Raw genomic sequence first — 26850 nt, 5'->3', positions numbered from 1 at the left:
CCTGTCTTGCTATTTCTTTGGCATAGGGTGTCCAGCACTGTAGCTTGCTGGTCGTTGAGTGGAGCTGGGTCTTGGCATTAAGGTGGAGATCTCTGGGAGATTTTTGCCATCTGATATTACATGGAGCTGGGAGGTCTCTTGTGGACCAGTGTCCTGAAGTTGGCTCTCCCACCTCAGTGGCACTGATGCCTGGCTGGAGCACCAAGAGGCTGTCCTCCACATAGCTCAGAATAAAAGGGAGAAAAAAATAGAAAGAAAGGGTAAAAAATAAAATAAAGTAAGATAAAATAAAGTTATTAAAATAAAAATTAAGAAAAAAAATTTAAAAAGAAAAAAAACAGACGGACAGAACCCTAGGACAAATGGTGAAAGCAAAGCTATACAGAGAAAATCTCACACAGAAGCATACATATACACACTCACAAAAAGAGGAAAAGGGGAAAAAATAATCTATCTTGCTCCCAAAGTCCACCTCCTCAATTTGGGATGATTTGTTATCTATTCTGGTATTCCACAGATGCAGGGTACATCAAGTTGATTGTGGAGATTTAATCCGCTGCTCCTGAGGCTGCTGGGAGAGATTTCCCTTTCTCTCCTCTGTTTGCTCAGCTCCCAGGGTTCAGCTTTGGATTTGGCCCCGTCTCTGCATGTAGGTCCCCTGAGGGCGTCTGCTCTTTGCTCAAACAGGACGGGGCTAAAGGAGCAGCTGATTCGGGGGCTCTGGCTCACTCAGGCTGGTCTGGAGGGAGGGGCATGGAGTGCGGGGCGAGCCTGCAGTGGCAGAAGCCAGCATGATGTTGCACCAGCCTGCACGCCGTGCGTTCTCCCGGGGAAGTTATCCCTGGATCACGGACCTTGGCAGTGGCGGGCTGCACAGGCCCCCGGGAGGGGAGGTGTGGATAGTGACCTGTGCTCGCACACAGGCTTCTTGGTGGCGGCAGCAGCAGCCTTTGTGTCTCATGCTCGTCTCTGGGGTCCGCGCTGATAGCCGCGGCTCGCGCCCGTCTCTGGAGCTCCTTTAAGCAGCGCTCTTAATTCCTCTTCTCGCGCACCAGGAAACAAAGAGGCAAGAAAAAGTCTCTTGTCTCTTCGGCACCTCCAGACTTTTTCCTGGACTCCCTCCCAGCTAGCCGTGGTGCACTAACCCCTTCAGGCTGTGTTCACGCCGCCAACCCCAGTCCTCTCCCTGCACTCAGACCGAAGCCCGAGCCTCAGCTCCCAGCCCCGCCCACCCCGGCGTGTGAGCAGACGAGCCTCTCGGGCTGGTGAGTGCTGGTCGACACCGATCTTCTGTGCGGGAATCTCTCCGCTTTGCCCTCCGCACCCCTGTGACTGCGCTCTCCTTTGCGGCTCCGAAGCTTCCCCCCTCCACCACCCACAGTGTCCACCCGCGAAGGGGCTTCCTAGTGTGTGGAAACCTTTCCTCCTTCATAGCTCCCTCCCAGTGGTGCAGGTCCCGTCCCTATCCTTTTGTCTCTGTTTTTTCTTTTTTCTTTTGCCCTAACCAGGTACGTGGGGGGTTTCTTGCCTTTTGGGAGGTCTGAGGTCTCCTGTCAGTGTTCAGTAGGTGTTCTGTAGGGGTTGTTCCACATGCAGATGTATTTCTGGTGTATCTGTGGGGAGGAAGGTGATCTCTGCGCCTTACTCTTCTGCTATCTTCTCAAATCCTATTGAGTTCCTCTTTTCTGATAGCTGTATTCTTTAGTGAATTGTTTATTTATCCTTTGTTGATTTATTTATGGGGAAATAAGTATTTTAAAATTAATTTTCATATATATTTAATCTAATAAAGAAGTCATATCTGTTGAAAATTTTTTCTAGTTTCTAGTTGTGATCTTATATTTTGCTAATTTTATCTATAGAAGCTCTAAATTTTCTTTGAGGTAGATTTTATCACTTTTAAATTACAAAAGGCATCTTCCTTCAAGAATTTTGATAAATATTTGATTACTTATCTTTGCTTTGATTTATTTTTTAATATCTAGCACTTTTTCCACGTGGAATTTGTTTTGATACATAATATACTAGTATATACAACTTACATCCTTCAAACTGCTGTCCAGTCATTCCAGTATTTATAGAATAATCCTTTCTTCCTCTTTTGATTTGCAAAGCTCTCCTGATCATATATTAAAGTATTCATTATAATAATGTTCATTTATGGGGTATATCTTTCCATAGATAGACTTAGTTATCTATTCTAATTTTAGCACAGATGTCCACTTTCCAAACTTGAAGTTTATGGTTTCTAATAGATGAAGGCAACATTTAGAAAGTTAGGAGCTTCATCCTCTTAAAACTATTTTTTTCATACCTCAATTATCTCAGTATTATATCTAGAGTCTCCCCAGGAGTTAAAAGTGGCCCTCTGGTTTCCAATTTCCCAAGTGTCCCACTCAGTGATAATTTATTAAAGGGAATGACCCTCTAATACCTCCTCCCTCTTTATTTCTCAGCTGGGTACATCCCTCTTTATTGTCTGGAGCTCAAAACATAATTGCCTGAAAGCTCTCTGACTCATCATAAGGGTGTGTAGTCTCTATTAGATTTAGGAAAGGCAAAATTAGTAATTCTTTTTTGATGCAATAATTCAACTTCTGAGTGGAGGAAACATTTTTTTTTAACCTAAGCAAATTACATTTGAAGACATCTTTAAAAAGGGAAGGGAAACTCTTAACTCTATTTCTCCCAGCTAACTCTTAATTCCTCAGGAAGTAAAACTGGTTCATGCATTGTACAGCCTCTTAGCACAGTGCAACTTTCCTTTAGAGCATCCATCAGAGTTTGTAATGTTGTCTTCATCTGTTTCATGACTTAATTAATGTTTCTATACTCCACTACCTACAATAATAATAGTCAATATTTATTGAGCGCTTACTCTGAATGCATGTGAAATGTGTAGGAAACTTTGTATGGATCTTCTCACTTAATTCTTATAGCAACTTTCTCAAGTAGGTTCTATAATTATTCCTAGGTAAGTATTATTATTATTCCCATTTTTAGATGAGAAAAATGGAGCCACAGGGAGGTTAATAAATATTCCTTGAGGTGACATTGCTAGTGACGTTGACCAGGCTTTCAATCCAGGTAGCCTGATTCCAGATGCCACATTCTTCACCTCTAGGCCAGTGCTTTCCAATACAATATTCTGCAATGATAGAAAGGTTCTCTATATGTGCTATCTAATATGATAGCCACTAGCACGTGTGAGCATTTGAAATGTAGCTTGTGTGACTGAGGATTGGATTTTTAACTTAATTTCAATGAATTTAAATAGCCATGTGTGGTTACTGGCTACTGTATTGGACAGCAGAGCTCTAGAAGCTGCTGGGCAAAAATTTCCAGGAACGATTATACCCATTTTTGCTTATCATTCTACCCTGGTTCTGGCACAATACCCCACATAATTTGTATTTATTGACTAAAACAAATAACTCAGAAGCGGTAGGATGGGGAGATGATAAACGAAAACGGTGCTCTGAAAGCACCAAATTGTAAAGGATGCTCACCTCTAATGAAATCTCTCAAGCCTGTTTGGTGTAAGTTTCATTTTTAAAATAGCACAAAATAAACATAATAAGATGAGTATTAGGGATTCATTTGGTAACACTGAAGATATTCTTATAACTCATACTTAATAAGAAGGGAAGAGGGAAACAGCATCAAATAGTAACCTCTGAGAATCAGCACTTATCTGACAAGAAATGAATTCAATGTCAAAATACACTTTCTGGACTATATTTCTACCATGAGCCAAAAAACCTAGTAGTTGTTTGTAAGGTGGTGAATGACAAGCTCATTCACATTCTTTTCCCCAGAAAACACTCTGTTTTTCTGCCTATTACTGAATGCATCTTTCTTGTTGGAAGTATCTGTCTGAGCTATATCTGGTGTTTTACATTCTATCACCCGGTATATGTATTTGTTGTCATTGCTCAGAACAATCATCTAACAGTTAGATTATGAGTGTAAAGAGACTCAACTCTATTTGGTAATTAAATGTCAGAAAGTATTTCCCTATTGGTCATGAATGCTGAAGTTTCTAGAAAATGCACCATTAAATGTACTCAAATGTACTCATATCAAATGTATATAGGGAGGATGGGAGGGAGGCTCAAGAGGGAGGGGATATGGGGACATATGTATGCATGTGGCTGATTCACTTTGGTGTACAACAGAAACTAACACAGTATTGTGAAGCAATTATACTCCAATAAAGATCTATTTTAAAAAATGTAAATTAAAGCAGCACTGCATATACATTATTAGTAACTTTTAGTAGTAAAAGCAACTTCCAAATGTGCTAATGCACTTTTAGAAAACCACATTAAATGTTCCCCCAAAAAGCTATGCTTGATTGACAAATTGCATTAATTGAAAGAGCTAGAAATTTTGGCTTGAAATAGATAATAATAGCATCTCAAAACTTAAAGCATTTCACATATCTTTGTCCTGTTACATCAAGCCACTCTAGTAAGAAATTTGTACTACATGAATCTGAATGAAATTGCTCTATTGAAAAAAAATTTTTTTAATGGAAATGCTCACTTAAAGAACCAGAGCAGTTATAGATATTTGGCTGTGCTATGGTGGGAAAAATCTGACATCTTTGCTTTCTTGCTGTTGTTAAGCTTTCCAGATTATTTACTTAGTTCTAGTGTTGATTCTAAAATTTTGACTATGAAGTACAATGACATCAAATGTTTGTAGGAACAATAATCATAGTAGAATGCTTTCAACTTTGTCACCATCTGTGAATTCTATATACTCTGTCTACATTACCAGTATTTCTATTCTCAGTGAAGTAAAAGGCACAATGCTCTATTTTCCTATGAGAATAAAAAGAAAAATCTTTATAATGATTTTTCTCCAGCCGTAGGAATAAAATATGGTAAACAACAGATCTTAAATTTTTCAACTCAATGTAACTCACCACCACAAACCAAGAAATATGCCCATTTTTGCCATATTGATTTTCACTTTGGAAAACATAATATGTTCACTTTGTTGATATATCTTATCTCATAAAAGGACTAGATAAAAATCAATAAAATAATATTGTCTTCTATCATGAAAGAAACATGAAGTTTGGTGGTGTACTATTTTTTTTTAAGATGTGTACAGTTAGATGCTTTAGGGCAATTTACACAGGTTCTTTCTGTTCTGGTGATATTAGTAACCCATCATTCTGGTTTCTGACCAAGCACCTCCTTCTCCCTGAATATGCATTACAGGATGCACAGAACAGTCAGCCTTGGCACTAATAAAGCTAAGTGGCCCTCCTCCCATCTCTGTTTGAACAGTAAATAGGAAAGAAGATGCTTCCCATTGGCCAGGTTAAGCACATTAGTATCTGTGAATCCTGGGTGCAGCTGGCCAAGTGCTCCCTACTTGAATATAATGAATGGGCTTTACCTTGCACTGGCAGAGAGTACACTCAGTGCCATGTTTGATCCAAGAGGACCCAGTGAAACGAACCACATTCATCTCGTCCAGGCAAGTTTTGGTGATGTCATTACGGATGGTGTCGGCCTGGCAAGGGTCGGTGACACAGCGCGGACAGCACTCATTCTCTGGGAGGACACTGAATTCACACTCCACCTCTGGGCAAGGCAGGGGCCAACAGTCAACTTCCCCTTGCTATAAGGAAAGCAAATGAACAAGGGCAAAGGGAGGGGGAGGGAGGGCGTGGAGGGAGGTGAGGAGGGAGGGAGCACAGTGTTTACCGAATACTCAATTTATTTGATGGACATTTACACTCAGACCTTCACAGCTATGAATCTTGTAGGGAATCCACAAAAGCCCTATCAGAGAGATGAGAGCTATACTGCAGATGGATTATAAAACAGTCTTCAGGGGTTAAACAAGAACAACAATAAAGGAAAGCAAAAACTCTTTCTCTTAAAACAAACAAATTTGCATGCCCTTCTCTTTCCCATGACAAAGGAGAATTGTTTACTACAGAAGAGGTTTTTACTTAGTTTCTGCCTATGAGATGCTTTTTTCGTTTTTACGATCTTTTTCCCCTACCTTCTCATTTATTCCCTTCTGCAAAAACAAAGTTTTGTCCACTGACAAGAAAGTAGACTGAAATATGAAGGAAATTTGACAGTTATTCTTTGTTCATTTATACGTTTCTCAGTGTAGGGACTTTGGAAAAAACAAAACAAAACTAGGAGCTGATTTCAGTCTTTTTTATTCCACATGAGAAAATTGCGTGAATTGGATCTTTTTAAAATTTAGTTCCCACCTGTTTCCTATTTTCTTCATAATTCTGAGTCTCGGGATCTTGGAGATGAAAGCGGCCTTCAGGCACAGAAACTGACCTTGCTCTTTCAACTGATTTTTGGGTTGAAAGTATAAAAAGGAAGCAACAAAAAAGCATTGCCTTAAAAATATCTTCACACAAATAGAAAGGAAACTAGTCCTAACTAAAGTAGCATCTGTGAAACTTTCTTCTATAAAGACATATAGATGAATTTTCCTTTTTATTTATACCACTAGAAAGAAACAAGAAATTTGGTTAAATGAAAAAATGATTGGTATTTTCCTTATCAAGTCTTCATTTTCTTTATCAAGTCTTCATTTTCTTTTTAACCTATTGTTTCCAGTAGAAGTTTCATAAATATATACATTCCATTCTAAGATTCTAGTAGGTATTTATTGCATATCCATATTATGTGTAAAACAGGGTGCCCACCAGAACAGCACTGACAGTAATAATCTTTAGAAAGAAAAAAAAGTGTGTTTTTTTTTGTTTTTGTTTGCTTACATCTAAGCATAATTGATAGAAATGGATTAACAAAAGGTCTATTGGAAAAAGTAATTTTTTTTAATGCCATTATTCTGTTCATAACTGTCTCTAAGTAAACTTAAGCTGAGTGGGATTGGGGAAGCCAGGAGAGCCTTTTCTTCTTTTGAGCTCTGGAGATAGTCCTGAAAGACTGACATGACATGGTGGACCACATCTACCCCCAGATATTCCTTCTCAGACCCTGAATGCATAACTATCACCTTATCATCCTAACCAGGTTAACTTTTTATAACTCCCGACACTATGGCCAGGTACTGAATATAGGTGCAGGGGGCAGGGCAAGGTTGTTTTACAATTTCAATTCTGGGTTTAAACGTTTCCCTGAACTTCACGTAGCTGAACTTACCAAGCAGCGGCACTGTTGGCAGTTCTGGACCCAGGTGTCACCACTGTTGTACAAGGTTTCCCCATTTTGATGGAGGCACTGACTGCTCAGCCTTGGGTCACATTCGGGGCAGCAGAAAAGATCAACCGTGGGATTCTCACAGTCACAGACCATCCGTCGACACATTACAAATCCATTCTGTATGACAAGGGAAAAAAAGCAGTTACCAAAAACCTCCATTTCTCAATATACTAACATCATATGTATGTGTGTATCTGTGTGTGTGTACATGTGTATATACACACACATATATACATTTTATATATATTATATACTATATCTATAATCTCAGATGTTGATTTGGAAGTTGAGTTAACTCACACTGTTTACCCAATATAACTGATTTTCTTTAAAATTCCATTTTGTAGCTAATACCCAGAAATTACTTAAGCTGGAGAACTTCCAATTTTCTTTCCACACATTACTCTTTAAATGACTTGACTGGAAAGAAAATTTTCAGAAATAACCAGTTAAAATGATAACCACTGCATGGCTCTTATGTGTAAACAAATTGTGTATGTATATATAAATATACTTTTTTTGTGTGAGGGCTTGTATGTTTATATTTGGTAGCTAGTCAACAAGTTTTACATATTATTAAGTTTCTAGAATATTTCAACCTTATGATTTGTACAAGCTGTTATCAATTTCTTTAACAATAGTTGAGTCCTTGGTAGTATTCATTTAACTATAATTTAAATGTCTATTATCAACTGGGTACACATAATAGAACACCTCTCTAAAACTGAAATATAACCCAAATAGATATTTTTCATTTACAGGCCATAGCATATTCATTATGGTTTCATTTATGCATTCATTCAAATATGATATTGTGACTATAGAAACATTAGCATAGTTAGAAACAAAATTTTACTATATGAATAAATAAACACATTGTGGTATTTCCATACAATGGAATACTATTCAGTAATAAAAAGGAATGGGTTACTCATATGTGTAATGAATATAAATGAATATCAAAACATAATGCTGAGAGAAAGAAGTCAGACACAAAAGAGTATGGACAGTCTTCCCTTGGTATCATGGATACCAAAATCCGTGGATGCTCAAGTCCCTTATATTAAATGGCATAGTATTTGCACATAACCTATGCACACTCTCCCGTTTACTTTAAATTATCTCTAGATCACTTATAACACCTAATACAATGTAAATATTATGTAAACAGTTGCCGGTGTGCAGGAAATGAAAGTTTTGCTTTTTGGAACTTTCTGGAATTTTTTTTCCCCAAATATTTTTAATCCACAGTTGGTTGAATCCATGGATGGGGACCCTGCAGATACAGAAGGCCAACTGTGTTATATGATTCCATTTATATGAGGCTCTAGAAAATACAAATCTAATCTATAGAAACTGGAAGCAGTGTTTGCTTGAGGCTAGGGCTATGGGACTAAGAAAGGACAGAGGCAACATTTTGGGTAGGTAAAAATGATCTGTTATATTAATTGAGTGATGGTTAAATGGACGTATGCATTTGTCTAAGTTCATCAAGCTGTACACTTGAAATATATGCAAATTACACCTTGATAAAAATGTTTACAATGTTTTGTTTATACTAACCTGACAGGAGCACACAGAGCACCGGTCATTTTCCAACACCCAAATCTGACCATTGTGCTTAACTTTTCCATCATGGATGCAGTCCCCTGTGCAATTCTTTCCATGAGGACATCGGCAATCATATCCACCATCCAAGTTAAAGCAAATGGTATCATTGGCACAGCTGTGCCTCCCGGTCCCACACTCGTCAATATCTACAGCCAAGAAAAGGCAGCAGGCAATGTGCTTAGAATATGCTCCGTTTCAAACAACTGCAATCAGGCAAGTTGTCTCCTGACCAAAAGCATTCAACTGGAAATTAATTTTCATCTTACTGGCATGCATTTCCTATTAATGCTGACTAAAGCAATGTTAATGATCTAGGGATTTCACACAAAAATACTATCATGCTTGGTTTCAAACACCAAATAACCTTGGCTAGATTTTTAAATTTTATATCTCTGTAAATACCATTAGGCTTTATGAAACATTTATATTTTTTGAAAGTTAAGAATAGGACTCAATGTTTCAAACAGAAACAGTTTGGCAGCGGAAATTCTAAAAGTACCTATTTTTTTTTTTAATTGGGGAAATCATCCTCAGTGTTAAAATGGTGCTTACAAAAAATCCTTTCTTAGTGGGAAATGAAATGTCATGGAAGACCTGAGGCATTTTTATTCAGTTTCAAGCCCTGTTCTCACAGCTATGTCACCCATATATAAGCTCTTTCCAGTGTACTGCCCAGGTGTTCTTCCCTTAACAGTCCAGGCATTTTCACACTGTCCTTACACCCTGCCTCTCACCCATGGAAGGGCAAGTGACCATAAGCAATTATCATCTCTCGCACAAAGAATCCCCTAATTCTTAACTTTTCCATTTCAGATCGTTTCATCTCCTGCCTCACTTGGCAGCTTCCCATTCTTCAACTGACCTCACCTATTCCATGGCAATCACAACCAAAGCATTTTCATACAGATGAAAAGCAAACATATGTTGACCCACAGATCAGGTCCATATGAAGATATGAGATTCATTTTACTTATCCACATCATTTAAAGGTCACAAGCCAAAATACATTTAGGGATATTGTATGAGTGGCAGTAAGGAGTTATTTCCTTTTTCATCTGAGTAAAGGTCAAGGAAGAAAGAATTAAATCACAGCAGGAAAAGTGGGTTAGAAAGAAGATGGAATATATAGCTTTTAACTAGGGGAACTGTACACTGATTTCCTTTCAAAATTATAGAGTTTAGTAACTATCTTCCTTAAATGGTGTGATTTCAACATTGTTGGGGACATGCACTGGCCAAGATTATACTTTAGCCACATTTAAATTCTTAAATACTTAAATTCTGTCATATATGTTTTCCTGAAAATAAGTTACAAGATTACTTCTCTCTACGTACTTTGATTTTTATTAGTTCCCATTATCAATAAAACCAATGAACTGAGTTGACAGCTGAAAAGGTTTCTATTATAACTACAGTAAACTTTATTATAGCTTGATTTGTCAAGGATAATACTGCTTATAATGAAAAACTATGATCAAAAAAAATAACTCTTAGCCAGCATGAGGATATAATAAAATTTTAAAAAATACATTGATATATATATGTATACATACATACATGTATATCAGATCAGAAAAAAAATTTCTCTTGGTAATAGAAATGAATTTTGTAAAACACGTCTATATTTGCTCTAATCTAAATAATAAGGTATCTTTGATGAGTTGATATTTGTCTCCCATTAAGTATTTTTGTAATTAGCAATTATGGTAAGCAAGAAAAACATTAACCATAGTTGTTTGGTCTCTTTGACCACAATCTTTACAAATCCCTCTTACTACCCTTTTAATATCCACTATATATATATATATATATATATATATATATTTTATATATTTAACCCTTTAAATATCCACTAATATAAGGAAACTATTCTGTTAATGGCAATGGCTGGATTTTTACAATCATTTCATATTGCCTTACATTTAAAATAAAAGCTCTGCTAACAGGTTTGTTTGTTTGCTAGGTTAAAGTCAGAGAGTGTCCTTGGATTGGATGCAGAAGACAAAGAAAAGAAGATACAGAGGTACAAAGAAAATATGTACCCTTAAATAAAGTACATTAACAATGAAGAAATAGAATAAAAAGTTGCATATGACAATGGTTGGCATGTACTTGTCATGCCTGGAGAAATATAAAGGCAAAAATATCAAAATGGACTATTACCTTTTGCTATCCTATGAGAGTTGAATTAATTTGAACTTAATTTTCCTGCTTGTTATCTATACTGGGTTTCCCAGTGCAGAAACTATTCTCAATTGAATGATAGTATACAATTTTGGAATTCATTTTTACATATAGTTTTATCATAATATAAGATTCCTATATTATATACATAATATATACATAAACAGTATATATTCTGCTTTGAAAAACCTACTATAGTATACAGAAATTCCAACTTTAAAAATACTGAGACAGCAGAAGCAAGAAGAACTAAAATCCTGCAGCCTGTGGAACAAAAACCACATTCACAGAAAGATAGACAAGCTGAAAAGGCAGAAGGATATGTACCAGATGAAGGAACAAGATAAAAACCAAGAAAAACAACTAAATGAAGTGGAGATAGGCAACCTTCCAGAAAAAGAATTCAGAATAATGATACTGAAGATGATCCAGGACCTCGGAAAAAGAAAGGACGCAAATATAGAGAAGATGCAAGAAATGTCTAACAAACACCTACAAGAATTAAAGAACGAACAAACAGAGATAAACAATACAATAACTGAAAAGAAAAATACACTAGAAGGAATCAATAGCAGAATAACTGAGTCAAAAGAACGGATAAGTGACCTGGAAGACAGAATGGTGGAATTCATTGCTGTGGAACAGAATAAAGAAAAAAGAATGAAAAAAAAAAATGGAGACAGCTTAAGAGACCTCTGGGACAACATTAAACACAAAAACATTCACATTATAGGGGTCCCAGAAGAAGAAGACAGAGAGAAAGGACCAGAGAAAATATTTGAAGAGATTATACTCAAAAACTTCCCTAACATGGGAAAGGAAACAGCCACCCAAGTCCAGGAAGCGTGGAGAGTCCCATACAGGATAAACCCAAGGAGAAACATGCTGAGACACATAGTAATCAAATCGGCAAAAATTAAAGACAAAAGAAAATTATTGAAAGCAGCAAGGGAAAAACGACAAATAACATACAAGGGAACTCCCATAAGGTTAACAGCTGATTTCTCAGCAGAAACTCTACAAGCCAGAAGGGAGTGGCATGACATATTTAAAGTGATAAAAGGGAAAAACCTACAACCAAGATTACTCTACCCAGCAAGGATCTCATTCAGATTCGATGGAGAAATCAAAAGCTTTACAGACAAGCAAAAATGAAGAGAATTCAGCACCACCAAACCAGCTCTACAACAAATGCTAAAGGAACTTCTCTAAGTGGGAAACACAAGAGAAGAAAAGGACCTACAAAAACAAACCCAAAACAATTAAGAAAATGGTAATAGGAACATACATATCGATAATTACCTTAAACGTAGACCAGATAGATTTAGTTGATATTTATAGGACATTCCATCCAAAAACAGCAGATTACACTTTCTTCTCAAATGCGCACGGAACATTTTCCAGGATAGATCACATCATGGTTACAAATCAAGCCTCAGTAAATTTAAGAAAATTGAAATCATATCAAGCATCGTTTCTGACCACAACGCTATGAGATTAGAAATCAGTTACAGGGTAAAAAATGTAAAAAACACAAACACATGGAGGCTAAACAATACATTACCACATAACCAAGAGATCACTGAAGAAATCAAAGAGGAAATCAAAAAATACCTAGAGACAAATGACAATGAAAACATGACAATCCAAAACCTACGGGAAGCAGCCAAAGCAGTTCTAAGAGGGAAGTTTAGAGCAATACAATCCTACCTCAAGAAACAACAAACAGCTCAAATAAACTATTTAACCTTACACCTAAAGGAACTAGAGAAAGAAGAACAAACAAAACATTTTTCCAAAACAGACACACACATGGCCAAGAAGCACATGAAAAGCTGCTCAACATCAATAATTATTAGAGAAATGCAAATCAAAACTACAATAAGGTATCACCTCACACCAGTTAGAATGGGCATCATCAGAAAATCTACAAACAACAAATGCTGGAGAGGGTGCGGAGAAAAGGGAACCCTCTTGCACTGTTGGTGGGAATGTAAATTGATATACCACTATGCAGAACAGTATGGAGATTCCTTAAAAAATTAAAAATAGAATTACCATATGACTCAGCAATCCCACTACTGGGTATATACCGAGAGAAAACCATAATTCAAAAAGACACATGCACCCCAATGCTCACTGCAGCACTATTTACAATAGCTAGGTCATGGAAGCAACCTAAATGTCCATTGACAGAAGAATGAATAAAGAAGCTGTGTTACATATATACAATGGAATATTACTCAGCCAGAAAGAGGAACGAAGGTAAGAAAATGGCAGCCTCCAGGAGGGCTCACATTGGTGAGTACTCTCCAGAACTGCTGCCTGCCGTGTCTTTGTCCCTGCAGTGAGCCACAGCTGCCCCCAGCCCTGCAGGAGACCCTCCAATACTAGCAGTAGAAGAGAGGGAGAATGAATAGAAGAATACAACAAGTTGGCAAATTATGGAATGCCGTGTGGATGACAGGCTCTTGGTGCTCCAGCAAGGTATCAGGGCTGCGCTTCTGAGGTGGGAGAGACAAGTTCAGGACACTGGTCCACAAGAGACCACCCAGCTACATGTAATATCAAATGGCGAAAATCTCCCAGAGATCTCCATCTCAACGCCAAGACCCAGCTCCACTCAGCAACCAGCAAGCTACTGTGCTGGACAACCTATGCCAAACAACTAGCAAGACAGGAACGCAACCCCATCCATTAGGAGAGAGGCTGCCTAAAATCATAAGTCCCCAAAACACACCACCAGACGTGGACCTGCCCACCAGAAAGATAAGAGCCAGCCTCATCCACCAGAACACAGGCATGAGTCCCCTCCACCAGGAAGACAACACAACCCACTGAATCAACCTTAGCCACTGGGGACAGACACAAAAAACAACAGGAACTACGAACATGCAGCATGTGAAAGGAGACCCCAAACACAGTAACTTAAGCAAAATGAGAAGACAGAGAAACACACAGCAGATGAAGGAGCAAGGCAAAAACCCACCAGACCTAAAAAATGAAGAGGAAGTAGGCAGTCTACCTGGAAAAGAATTAAGAATAATGATAGTAAAGATAATCCAAAATCTTGGAAATGGAATGGAGAAATTACAAGAAACATTTAACAACGACCTAGAAGAACTAAAAAGCAAACAAACACTGATGAACAACACAATAAATAAAATTAAAAACTCTCCAGAAGGGATTAACAGCAGAATAATTGAGGCAGAGGAACGGATAAGTGACCAGGAAGATAAAAGAGTAGAAATAACTACTGCAGAGGACAAAAAAGAAAAAAGAATAAAAAGAATTGAAGACAGTTTCAGAGAGCTCTCAGACAACATTAAACACACCAACATTCAAACTATAGGGGTCCCAGGAGAAGAAGAGAAAAACAAAGGGTCTGAGAAAATATTTGAAGAGATTATAGTTGAAAATTCCCTAATATGGGAAAGGAAATAGTTAATCAAGTCCAGGAAGCACAGAGAGCCCCATAAAGGATAAATCCAAGGAGAAACACGCCAAGACACATATAAATCAAACTATCAAAAATTAAATACAAAGAAAACATATTAAAAGCAGCAAGGGAAAAACAACAAATAACACACAAGGGAATCACCATAAGGTTCACAGCTGATCTGTCAGCAGAAACTCTGCAAGCCAGAAGGGAATGGCATGACATATTTAAAGTGATGAAAGAAAAAAACCTACAACCAAGATTACTCTACCCAACAAGGATCTCATTCAGATTTCATGGAGGAATTAAAACCTTTACAGACAAGCAAAAGTTAAGAGAATTCAGCACCACCTCACCAGCTTGACAACAAATGCTAAAGGAATTTTTCTAGGCAGAAAACATAACAGAAGGAAAAGACCTACAATAACAAACTGAAAACAATTAAGAAAATAGTAATAGGAACATACATATCAATAATTACCTTAAATGTGAAAGGATTAAATGCTCCAACCAAACGACATAGACGGGCTGAATGTATACAAAAATAAGACCTGTACATATGCTGTCTACAAGAGACCCACTTCACACCTAGGGACACATACAGACTGAAAGTGAGGGGATAGAAAAAGATATTCCATGCAAATGGAAATCAAAACAAAGCTGGAGTTGCAATTCTCATATCAGACAAAATAGACTTTAAAACAAAGACTATTACAACAGACAAAGAAGGACACTACATAATGATCAAGGGATAGATCCAAGAAGCAGATATCAAAATTGCAAATATTTTTGCACCCAACATAGGAGCACCTCAATACATAAGGCAAATACTAACAGCCATAAAAGGGAAAATTGACAGTAACACAATCATAGCAGGGGACTTTAACACACCAGTTTCACCAATGGACAGATCATCCATAATGCAAATAAATAAGGAAACACAAGCTTTAAATGATACAATAAACAAGATGTACTTAATTGATATTTAGAGGACATTCCATCCAAAAACAACAGAATACACATTCTTCTCAAGTGCTCATGGAACATTCCCCAGGATAGATCATATCTGGGGTCACAAATCAAGCCTTGGTAAATTTAAGAAATTTGAAATTGTATCAAGTATCTTTTCTGACCACAACGCCATGCGACTAGATAGCACTCACAAGAAAAAAATCTGTAAAAAATACAAACACATGGAGGCTAAACAATACACTACTTAATAACCAAGATATAACTGAAGAAATCAAAGAGGAAATAAAAAATACCTAGAAACAAATGACAATGAAATCACGACGACCCGAAACCTATGGGATGCAGCCAAAGCAGTTCAAAGGGGGAAGTTTATAGCAATACAATCCTACCTGAAGAAACAGGAAACATCTCAAATAAACAACCTAACCTTACACCTAAAGCAATTAAAGAAAGAAGAACAAAAAAACCCAAAGTTACCAGAGAAATAAATCATAAAGATCAGATCAGAAATAAATGAAAAAGACATGAAAGAAACAATAGCAAAGATCAATAAAACTAAAAGCTGGTTCCTTGAGAAGAGAAACAACATTGATAAACCATTAGCCAGACTCATCAAGAAAAAAAGGGAGAAGACTCAAATCAATAAAATTAGAAATGAAAAAGGAGAAGTAACAACTGACACTGCAGAAATACAAATGATCATGAGAGATTACTACAAGCAACTCTATGCCAATAAAATGGACAACCTGGAAGAAATGGACAAATTCTTAGAAATGCAGCACATGCCGAGACTTAACCAGGAAGAAATAGAAAATATGAACAGACCAATCACAAGCACTGAAATTGAAACTGTGATTAAAAATCTTCCAACAAACAAAAGCCCAGGATCAGACGGCTTCAGAGGCGAATTGTATCAAACATTTAGAAAAGAGCTCACACCTATCCTTCTCAAATTCTTCCAAAATATAGCAGAGGGAGGAACACTCCCGAATGCATTCTACGAGGCCACCATCACCCTGATACCAAAACCAGACAAAGATGTCACAAAGAAAGAAAACTATAGGCCAATATCACTGATGAACATAGATGCAAAAATCCTCAACAAACTATTAGCAAACAGAATGCATCAGCACATTAAAAGGATCATACACCATGGTCATGTGGGGTTTATCCCAGTAATGCAAGGATTCTTCACTATATGCAAATCAACCAATATGATACACCATATTAACAAATTGAAGGAGAAAAACCATATGATCATCTCAATAGATGCAGAGAAAGCTTTCAACAAAATTAAACATCCATTTATGATAAAAACCCTCCAGAAAGTAGGCATAGAGGGAACTTTCCCCAACATAATAAAGGCCATATATGACAAACCCACAGCCAAGATCATTGTCAATGGTGAAAAACAAACCATATCCACTAAGATCAAGAACAAGACAAGGTTGCTCACTATCACCACTATTATTCAACAGAGTTTTGGAAGTTTTTACCACGGCAATCAGAGAAGAAAAAGAAATAAAAGGAATCCAAATCAGAAAAGAAGAAGTAAAGCTGTCACTGTTTGCAGATGAAATGATACTATACATAGAGAATCCTAAAGATGCTACCAGAAAACTACTAGAGCTAAACAATGAATTGGGTAAAGTTGCAGGATACAAAATTAATGCACAGAAATCTCTAGCATTCCTATACACTAATGATGAAAAATCTGAAAGTGAAATTAAGAAAACACTCCCATCTACCACTGCAACAAAAAGAATAAAATATCTAGGAATAAACCTACCTAAGGAGACAAAAGACCTGTATGCAGAAAATTATAAGACACTGATGAAAGAAATTAAAGATGATACAAATAGATGGAGAGATATACCGTGTTCTTGGACTGGATGAATCAACATTGTGAAAATGACTCTACTACCCAAAGCAATCTACAGATTCAATGCAATCCCTATCAAACTACCACTGGCATTTTTCACAAAACTAGAACAAAAAATTTCACAATGTGTATGGAAACGCAAAAAGACCCCAAATAGCCAAAGCAATCTTGAGAAAGAAAAACGGAGCTGGAGGAATTAGGCTCCCTGAATTCAGACTACACTACAAAGCTACAGTAATCAAGACAGTATGGTACTAGCACAAGCCAGAACAGGATAGAATGCCCAGAGATAAACCCAAGCACATATGGTCACCTTATCTTTGATAAAGGAGGCAAGAATATACAGTGGAGAAAAGACAGCCTCTTCAATAAGTGGTGCTGGGAGAACTGGACAGCTACATGTAAAAGAATGAAAGTATAACACTCCCTAACACCATACACAAAAATAAACTCAAAATGGATTAGAGACCTAAAGTAAGGCCAGACACTATCAAATTCTTAGAGGAAAACATAGGCAGAACACTCTATGACATAAATCACAGCAAGATCCTTTTTGACCCACCTGCTAGAGAAATGGAAATAAAAACAAAAATAAATGAATGGGACCTAATGAAACTTAAAAGCTTTTGCATAGCAAAGGAAACCATAAAGAAGACCAAAATACAACCCTCAGAAGGGGAGAAAATATTTGCAAATGAAGCAACTGACAAAGCATTAATCTCAAAAATTTACAAGCAGCTTATGCAGCTCAATATCAAAAGGACAAACAACCCAATCCAAAAAATGGGCAGAAGACCTAAATAGATATTTCTCCAAAGAAGATATATAGATTACCAAAAAACAAATGAAAGAATGCTCAACATCTTTAATGATTAGAGTAATGCAAATGAAAACTACAATGAGATATCATCTCACACTGGTCAGAATGGCCATCATCAAAAAATCTACAAACAATAAATGCTGGAGAGGGTGTGGAGAAAAGGGAACCCCCTTCCACTGTTGGCAGAATGTAAATTGATACAGCCACTGTGGAAAAAAGTATGGAGGTTCCTTAAAAAAATAAAAATAGAAGTACCATACCACCCAGCAATCTCACTACTGGGCATATACCCTGAGAAAACCATAATTCAAAAAGAGTAATATACCAAAATGTTCATTGAAGCTCTATTTACAATAGCCAGGACATGGAAGCAAACTAAGTTTCCACTGACAGATGAATGGATAAAGAAGATGTGGCACATATATACAATAGAATATTACTCAGCCATAAAAAGAAACGAAATTGAGTTATTTGTAGTGAGGTGGATGGACCTAGAGTCTGTCATACAGAGTGAAGTAAGTCAGAAAGAGAAAAACAAATAGCGTATGCTAACACATATATATTGAGTCTTAAAAAAAAAAGTCATGAAGAACCTAGGGGTAAGACGGGAATAAAGACACAGACTTACTCGCGCTTGGATGTGAGGATATGGGGAGGGGGAAGGGTAAGTTGTGACAAAGTGAGAGAGTGGCATGGACATATATACACTACCAAACGTAAAATAGATAGCTAGTGGGAAGCAACCGCATAACACAGGGAGATCAGCTTGGTGCTTTGCGACCACCTAGAGGGGTCGGATAGGGAGAGTGGGAGGGAGAGAGGAGAAGAGGGAAGAGATATGGGGACATATGTATATGTATAACTGATTAACCCTTTTATAAAGCAGAAACTGACATACCATTGTAAAGCAATTATATTCCAATAAAGCTGTTAAAAAGGAAAAAAAAGGAACAAAATTGGGTCATTTGTAGAGACGTGGATGCATGTAGAGACTGTCATACAGAGTTAAGTATGTCAGAAAGAGAAAAACAGATATCGCATAGTAACACATATGTTTGGAGCCTAGAAAATTGTACAGATGAACCTGTTTGCAGGGTGTAAATTGAGACACAGAAGTAGAGAAAAAACGTATAGACACCAAGGTGGGAAAGCAGAGGTGGGTGGTGGTGGTGGTGTGATGAATTGGGAGATTGTGATTGACATGTATACACTGATGGGTATAAAATGGATGGCTAATAAGAAACTGCTGTATGAAAAAATAAATTAAAAGAAAGAAAAAAACAGGAAAGTGAAAGTACCGAGAGACAAATGACAATGAGAACACGATGATCCAAAACCTATGGTATGCCGCATAAGCAGTTCTAATAGGGAAGTTTATAGCAATACAATCCTACCTGAAGAAATAAAAAACATCTCAAATAAACAATCTATACTTACATGTAAAGGACCTAGAGAAAGAAGAACAAACAAAACACAAACTTAGTAGAAGGAAAGAAATCATGAAGATCAGACAAGAAATAAATGAAATAGAAAGAAACAATAGCAAAGATCAATAAAACTAAAAGTTGGTTCTTTGAGAAGATAAACAAAATTGATAAACCATTAGCCAGACTCATCAAGAAAAAGAGGGAGAGGACTCAAATAAGTAAAATTAGAAATGAAAAAGGAGAAGTTACAACAGATACCGCAGAAATACAAAGCATCCTAAGAGGCTACTACAAGAAACTCTATGCCAATAAAATGGAAAACCCGGAAGAAATGGACAAATTCTTAGAAAGGTATAACCTTCCAAGACTTAACCAGGAAGAAATAGAAAATATGAATGGACCAATCACAATAATGAAATTAAAACTGTGATTAAAAATCTTCCAACCAACAAAAGCCCAGTACCAGATGGCTTCACAGGTGAATTCGATCAAACATTTAGAGAAGAGCTAACACCTATCCTTCTCAAACTCTTCCAAAATATAGCAGAGGGAGGAACACTCCCAAACTCATTCTACCAGGCCACCATCACCCTGATACCAAAACCAAACAAGGATGTCACAAAGAAAGAAAACTACAGGCCAATATCACTGATGAACATAGATGCAAAAATCTTCAACAAAAAACCAGCAAATAGAATCCAACAACACATTAAAAGCATCATACACCATGATCAAGTGGGATTTATCCCAGGGATGCAAGGATCCTCAAAATACACAAATCAACCAATGTGATATACCATATTAACAAACTGAAGAATAAAAACCATATGATCATTTCAATACATGCAGGAAAAGCTTTTGACAAAATTCAACACCCATTTATGATAAAAACTCTCCAGAAAGTGGGCATAGAGGGAACCTACCTCGACCTAATAAAGGCCATATACTACACACCCACAGCAAACATTTTTCTCAATGGTGAAAAACTGAAAGCATTTCCTCTAAGATGAGGAACAAGACAAGGATATCCACTCACACCACTATTATTCAACATAGTTTTGGAAATCCTAGCCATGGCAATCAGGGAGGAAAAAGAAATAAAAGGAATACAAATTGGAAAAGAAGAAGTAAAAGTGTCACTGTTTGCAGATGACATGATACTATACATAGAGAATCCTAAAGATCCCACCAGAAAACTACTAGAGCTAATCAATGAATTGGGTAAAGTTGCAGGATACAAAATCAATGCACAGAAATCTCTTGCATTCCTATACACTAATGATGAAAAATCTGAAAGAGAAATTAAGGAAACACTCCCATTAACCACTGGGACAAAAATAATAAAATACCTAGGAATAAACCTACCTAGGGAGACAAAAGGCCTGTATGCATAAAATTATAAGAAACTGATGAAAGAAATTAAAGATGATATAAACAGATGGAGAGATATACCATGTTCTTGGATTGGAGGAATCAGTATTGTGAAAATGACCATACTACTGAAAGCAATCTACAGATTCAATGCAATCCCTATCAAATTACCAATGGCATTTTTTACACAACTAGAACAAAAAAACTTAAAATTTGTATGGAGACACAAAAGACCCTGAATAGCCAAAGCAATCTTGAGGGAAAAAAATGGAGCTGGAGTAATCAGACTCCCTGACTTCAGACTACACTACAAAGCTACAGTAATCAAGACCATATGGTACTGGCACAAAAACAGAAATATAGATCAATGGAACAGGATAGAAAGCCCAGAGATAAACCCATGCACCTATGGTCAACTAATCTATGACAAAGAGGCAAGGATATACAATGGAGAAAAGACAGTGTCTTCAATAAGTGGTGCTGGGATAACTGGACAGCTACATGTAAAAGAATGAAATTAGAACACTCCCTAACACCATATGCAAAAGTAAACTCAAAATGGATTAGAGGACTAAATGTGAGACCAGACACTATAAAACTCTTAGAGGATAACATAGGAAGAACACTCTTCAACATAAATCACAGCAGGATCTTTTTTGATCCACCTCCTAGAGTAATGGAAATAAAAACAAAAATGGACAAATGGGACCTGATGAAACTTAAAATCTTTTGCAAAGCAAAGGAAACTACAAACAAGACGAAAAGACAACCCTCAGAATGGGAGAAAATATTTGCAAATGAATCAATGAACAAAGGATTAATCTCCAAAATATATAAACAGCTCATGCAGCTAAATGTTAAAAAAAACAAACAACCCAATCTGAGAATGGGCAGAAGACCTAAATAGACATTTCTCCAGGAAGACGTACAGATGGCCAAGAAGCACATGAAAAGCTGCTCAACATCACTAATTATTAGAGAAATGCAAATCAAAACTACAATGAGGTATCACCTCACACCAGTTAGAATGGGCATCATCAGAAAATCTACAAACAACAAATGCTGGAGAGGGTGTGGAGAAAAGGGAACCCTCTTGCACTGTTGGTGGGAATGTAAATTGATACAGCCACTATGGAGAACAGTATGGAGGTTCCTTAAAAAACTAAAAATAGAATTACCATATGACCCAGCATCCCACTATTGGGCATATACCGAGAGAAAACCATAATTCAAAAAGACACATGCACCTCCCCAGTGTTCATTGCAGCTCTATTTACAATAGCCAGGACATGGAAGCAACCTAAATGCCCATCTACAGACAAATGGACAAAGAAGTTGTGGTACATATATACCATGGAATATTACTTAGCCATAAAAAGGAACAAAATTGGGTCATTTGTAGAGATGTGGATGGATCTAGAGACTGTCATACAGAGTGAAGTAAGTCAGAAAGAGAAAAACAAATATCATATATTAACGCATATATGTGGAAGCTAGAAAAATGGTACAGATGAACCAGTGTGCAGGGTAGACACAGATATAGCGAAGAAACGTATGGATACCATGGGGCAAAGTGGCGGGTGGGGGGTGAGGGGATGAATTGGGAGACTGGGATTGATATATATACACTAATATGTATAAAATGGATAACTAATAACCTTCTGTATAAAAAAATAAGTAAAATGAAATTCAAAAAAAATATTGGTAAGTGCTTTAGTGAGTGATTGGAAAAATAATGTTGCTGAAGCTAGTGGTCAAGTCTCAGTTCCCATTGAACTTGAGCTAGCAGCAGCTTTCGACACAGGTCCTTCCCTCTCTGTGATAAATTTCCCTTACTTGCTTCCTATCACACTGGTAGCTCTTTTTGGATCTTTCTTCTGCCCGCATACACATTCTCCAGGTGTGGCAGTTACATTATGAATAAGATTTAGCCAAGCAAAGAGGAGGTAAAGACTGGTCTAGTCAGAGGTAAAGGTGTGTTTGAGTCCCAATGTTCAGAGCCATCAAGATGTGTTAGAGGATCAGAAGTATCCGTATGACTTGAATGTCTAGGGAGAGCAGAGTGGGTAGACAGGCAGCTGAAGAGGTTCTCAGGGATCAGTTAAAAGTCATGTTGTAAGAAATTTGAACCCATCTTAAAGACAATAAAATGTCATTTTAGGGAATTGCAAAAAAAAATCAAAATCAGATATCCATTTTTGAAAGGGTCCTTTGGCTTCACTGTGGAAAAGGGATTTAAATGGATTAGAAATTGAAGCTAGGAGACTGATTAATAGACTGTTCAGTATTCCAGGAAAGAGATGGTCATATAATAAAAGGAAACACTTATATAGTGGTTGGTATGTATCAAATTCTAAGTACTTTCATATAATGACTCATTTCATATAATGACTCACAACAACCATGAAAGGTACCATCATTATCTCTATTGTATAGCTCAGGAAATTGAGGCCTAGACAGGTTGAATAACTTTCTCAGGGTCACACAGCTGGTAAGGTATACAGCCCAGATGGGAACTCAAGCTATCAGGCTCCAAGTCTGTGCTCTTAGGCATAATGCTGTACTGAATAGTAGCCGTGGGGATGCATAGAAAGAAACAACAAAGCTAAAATCTTCCAACATAGAAACAACAAAGATAAAGCAACTTCTTAGTGATTTGTTGGCTTCAAAGACTAGGGAGAAAGAAGGGTCATGAATGATTAGATTTCCCACTTGGAAAATTTGGTTGATGCTATTTATACAAAGAAGAGCAAGATTTTGCTGGGGAGTGGAAATAGGTGGCAGGGATGAGCAAAGACATGAGTTAGTTTGACATGTTGAAATACACTTTCCTCTGGGCTTCCGGGTAGAGCTGTCCAGCTGGATATGTGGGTCTGGAATTCAGAAAATAGGACGGGGCCAAAATATAGATTTGGTGGAGATACACTTTCATCATTCTCTTTCTCAAAAATAGACTTTCAGACTCAAGTTCAAACTTATTAGAAAGGCATTTAAAGCTACTTCCTTTGCTGGAACTCTCTTTCCCTATCTCAATGAGCCAATAATCACATCATATTTAAGTCCTGAAACAATGCTAGATATTCAATCCTTTCTTGATCCCAACAGGAAATAATTTCTCTCTTTGTTTCATTATGGCTCTGAATTCATACTTTTCTTATGTATTCATCATTTTCAACTTTGCAGCTTTCTCCTCTATTGAAAAACTTACTACATTCTATCTTGTATGACAGTTGTTACTGTACATATTTTATCTCGACTACAAGCTGAGAGCAGTGATCATACCTCCTTTATATTTTTTCACAGCAGGTACCTGGTAAAGTACCTCAAGGTACCTGTGCATAGATTCAGTAACCACTTCTTGAGTTGAAATAGATTCATTTCATTTTCATACTTTTCCTTGATTTAAGTTTAGAATTTATAGTATTTGGCTTGGACATAATACTCAAAAGATGTTACCCTATAAACATTTTTTTTAGGTCATACAAGTTCAAAAATTCCTCACCAAGCATAAAGATAATCCAGAAATAAAAGCTTTAAATGAGGGGAAATGTGGGCATGAAAATACAATATTCTTACCTGGAAAAAAAATACTGGGCTTTATTCTCAGAGAAAGACAAATTTTCAGGCACATTAGGAATGATGATATGGACAAGGAAAGTGGTACCCTTGTACATTATCTGGCGATTAAATGTCTACACCTCTGAGGTAAATGGATGAGCAAAACAGTTTACGCTTTGTATGAATGCAGTTTATAAGCATGTATTTGTAGATTACACAGCCTAAAAAGTAGTGAAACAGTGAAAAGTTATTTATTCATATTTTCAAATATGAATATTATACTTCAGCATAATTGTAAACCCACTGCTGTGGCTTTGTCCACGTTGAAATGCTTCTTTTCTTTTCCCCCAGCACAGAAAAATGGAACCTGCTCAGATATAATCACACTCTTAAAATTGCATCCTTCTAAATACTAATATTACAATTCTACAAATCACTGAATTTTCAGTAAATAGATAGTTGTTAAAAAGAAGCACTTTAGTTTTCTCTTGTTTTATACAGCATAGGTGGGTTCTTTTAAAAGTATTCTTCAGAGCACACTGTCTTCTGAAAGAGTAGTGGATTTTTATGATAATCATTATAAATTATACTGGAAGATAATAATAGAATCATCTTTCTAGAACTGTGGTTCTTTTTTAAAAAAATCAGATTTCCCCATTCCTTCTGTATTTATGGAATTTCCTCAAAAAGCCTTTTCTGTGTAGGCATTTCATAGAATCCTTTACTTCCCTATATTCATCTTTATCACGTGTTATTTTAATGGCTAGTTTCATTTTCCTTGTTACTTTTGGACACTAATGAATGCACTAATTATGTTTTGTCATTTTTTCCTGACCGCTACATCTTTACTGTATATCATACCATATGTCTGGTGGAAAAGTGAAGTACTTCTTTTTTCTCAGTTAAATAAGAAGAGTTATAGACAGAGAAAGAAGAGAAAGAAAGTGGTATCTAAGATTTGAGGAGACGGAAGAAGGTATGCAGGGGAAAGTAACTAAGGAAATAAAGTAGGAATACTGGGTGATGTCGATGGTCCTCAGAGAAGGTAGCTTACAAGATGGCCCCCAACGATCCTCACCACTTAATATTCACACGCTTGTGTAATCCTTTCCCCTTGGACTTACTGACTGGCTTCTAACAAATAGACTATGGGAGAAGTGATGAAATGTCACATCTGAGATTCAGTTATGGAAAGACTGTGGCTGCCATCTTGGGCACCTGCTTATTCTAGGGGAAGCCAGCCCCCAGCCCTGTGGAGTAGCTTATGTGTTAAGGAAACAAGGCCTGCCAATAGCCACATGAGTGACCTTCATTCTCTCCACTCCCATCCCAGACAAGTCTTCAAGATGAGACCACATCCCTGGGCAACAACTTGATTGGTAGTAACCTCTTTAGAAACCTTGAACCAGAGGCATTCAGTTAAGCTGTGCATAGATTCCTTACCCACAGAAGTTGTGAGATAACTTTTGTTGTTTTCAGTTTCTAAGTTTTGGGGGTAACTTTTAACACATCAATAGATAACTAATACAGCCCTCTTGAGACATGTGGTTATAAATTTAAAAGATAGTGAAAGCAGTTGCAAATATAAAGTAAGATAGTCAGCAGAGGTATGTATTTTTTCTAGTTATATTCTGATGCACAGAAAAGGATACCAAGCAGAATTAAACACAGGTTACCCCTAGAGCAGAAGAGGAAGGGATGGGGAAAAGGGGGAGATGAAATAAAGATGCATTTTCAGCTTTGCTCTATATATTTCTGTATGATTTGAATTATTTATAATCAGCTTGTATCCATTCTTTATGTATGTAACTTAAAAGAAAAGACAATCTTAAAAAGGTAGCACTGAAGACTTCTTCCTCATTATATACTATAGAAAACAGGCAAAATATTTTATCAGGGAAGGGCAAAATCACACGATTTGATAGGCTTCTTGAATGGCATTCTCTACAGGGCTGGAGGTACACATTCTGGAACATTCACAAGTGCCAGGTAGAGTCTTCAGACCACAGCTAAGTGGTTATCTGCAAATGCCAGGTTTTAGCCCCTGGTAAGGCAGTAGCGTTCCCATTCCGCATAAAAATCCAGATGAACGCTCTGCTCAAGGTCCAGAGCTCTGCAGCTGCTGGCAAAGCACGCTGGGAGCCTTGGCATCTATCACCCAAGTCTGTTTCACTTTTCTCTGTGTGAAAACCTCTTGAGGCCCAAGGATAAAAGACATCTCATCATTTAAGGGTCAAGCACTGCTAAGTTAGATTCTCCAAGACTTTCATTGACTGTGTCATTTTAGCTGCATCATTCTCTTAGGCTGTTACTCTATGAAGGTGTAAACACCAATGGAGAAAATAATGACTTCTTGAGGTTTGTTT

At 37.0% G+C, this 26850-nt stretch overlaps 1 protein-coding gene across 3 annotated transcripts in view; it reads right to left on the bottom strand.

The window, feature by feature from the left end:
- Positions 1-26850, bottom strand: part of NELL2 (neural EGFL like 2) — a 458505-nt gene that overhangs the window by 11781 nt on the left and 419874 nt on the right. For all 3 annotated transcript variants that reach the window (XM_060111915.1, XM_060111916.1, XM_060111917.1), the window contains 3 exons: positions 8784-8977; positions 7161-7337; positions 5416-5640 (listed from right to left, as the gene is read on the bottom strand). In XM_060111915.1, the coding sequence (XP_059967898.1) occupies positions 5416-5640; positions 7161-7337; positions 8784-8977 (596 nt within the window). The remainder of the gene's footprint in view (positions 1-5415; positions 5641-7160; positions 7338-8783; positions 8978-26850) is intronic.

This window comes from Mesoplodon densirostris, chromosome 11 (genome assembly GCF_025265405.1).
Source record: "Mesoplodon densirostris isolate mMesDen1 chromosome 11, mMesDen1 primary haplotype, whole genome shotgun sequence".
NCBI lineage: Eukaryota > Metazoa > Chordata > Mammalia > Artiodactyla > Ziphiidae > Mesoplodon > Mesoplodon densirostris.
Note: the sequence above shows the minus strand (reverse complement) of the source record. Positions and strands in the feature narration are given on the sequence as shown.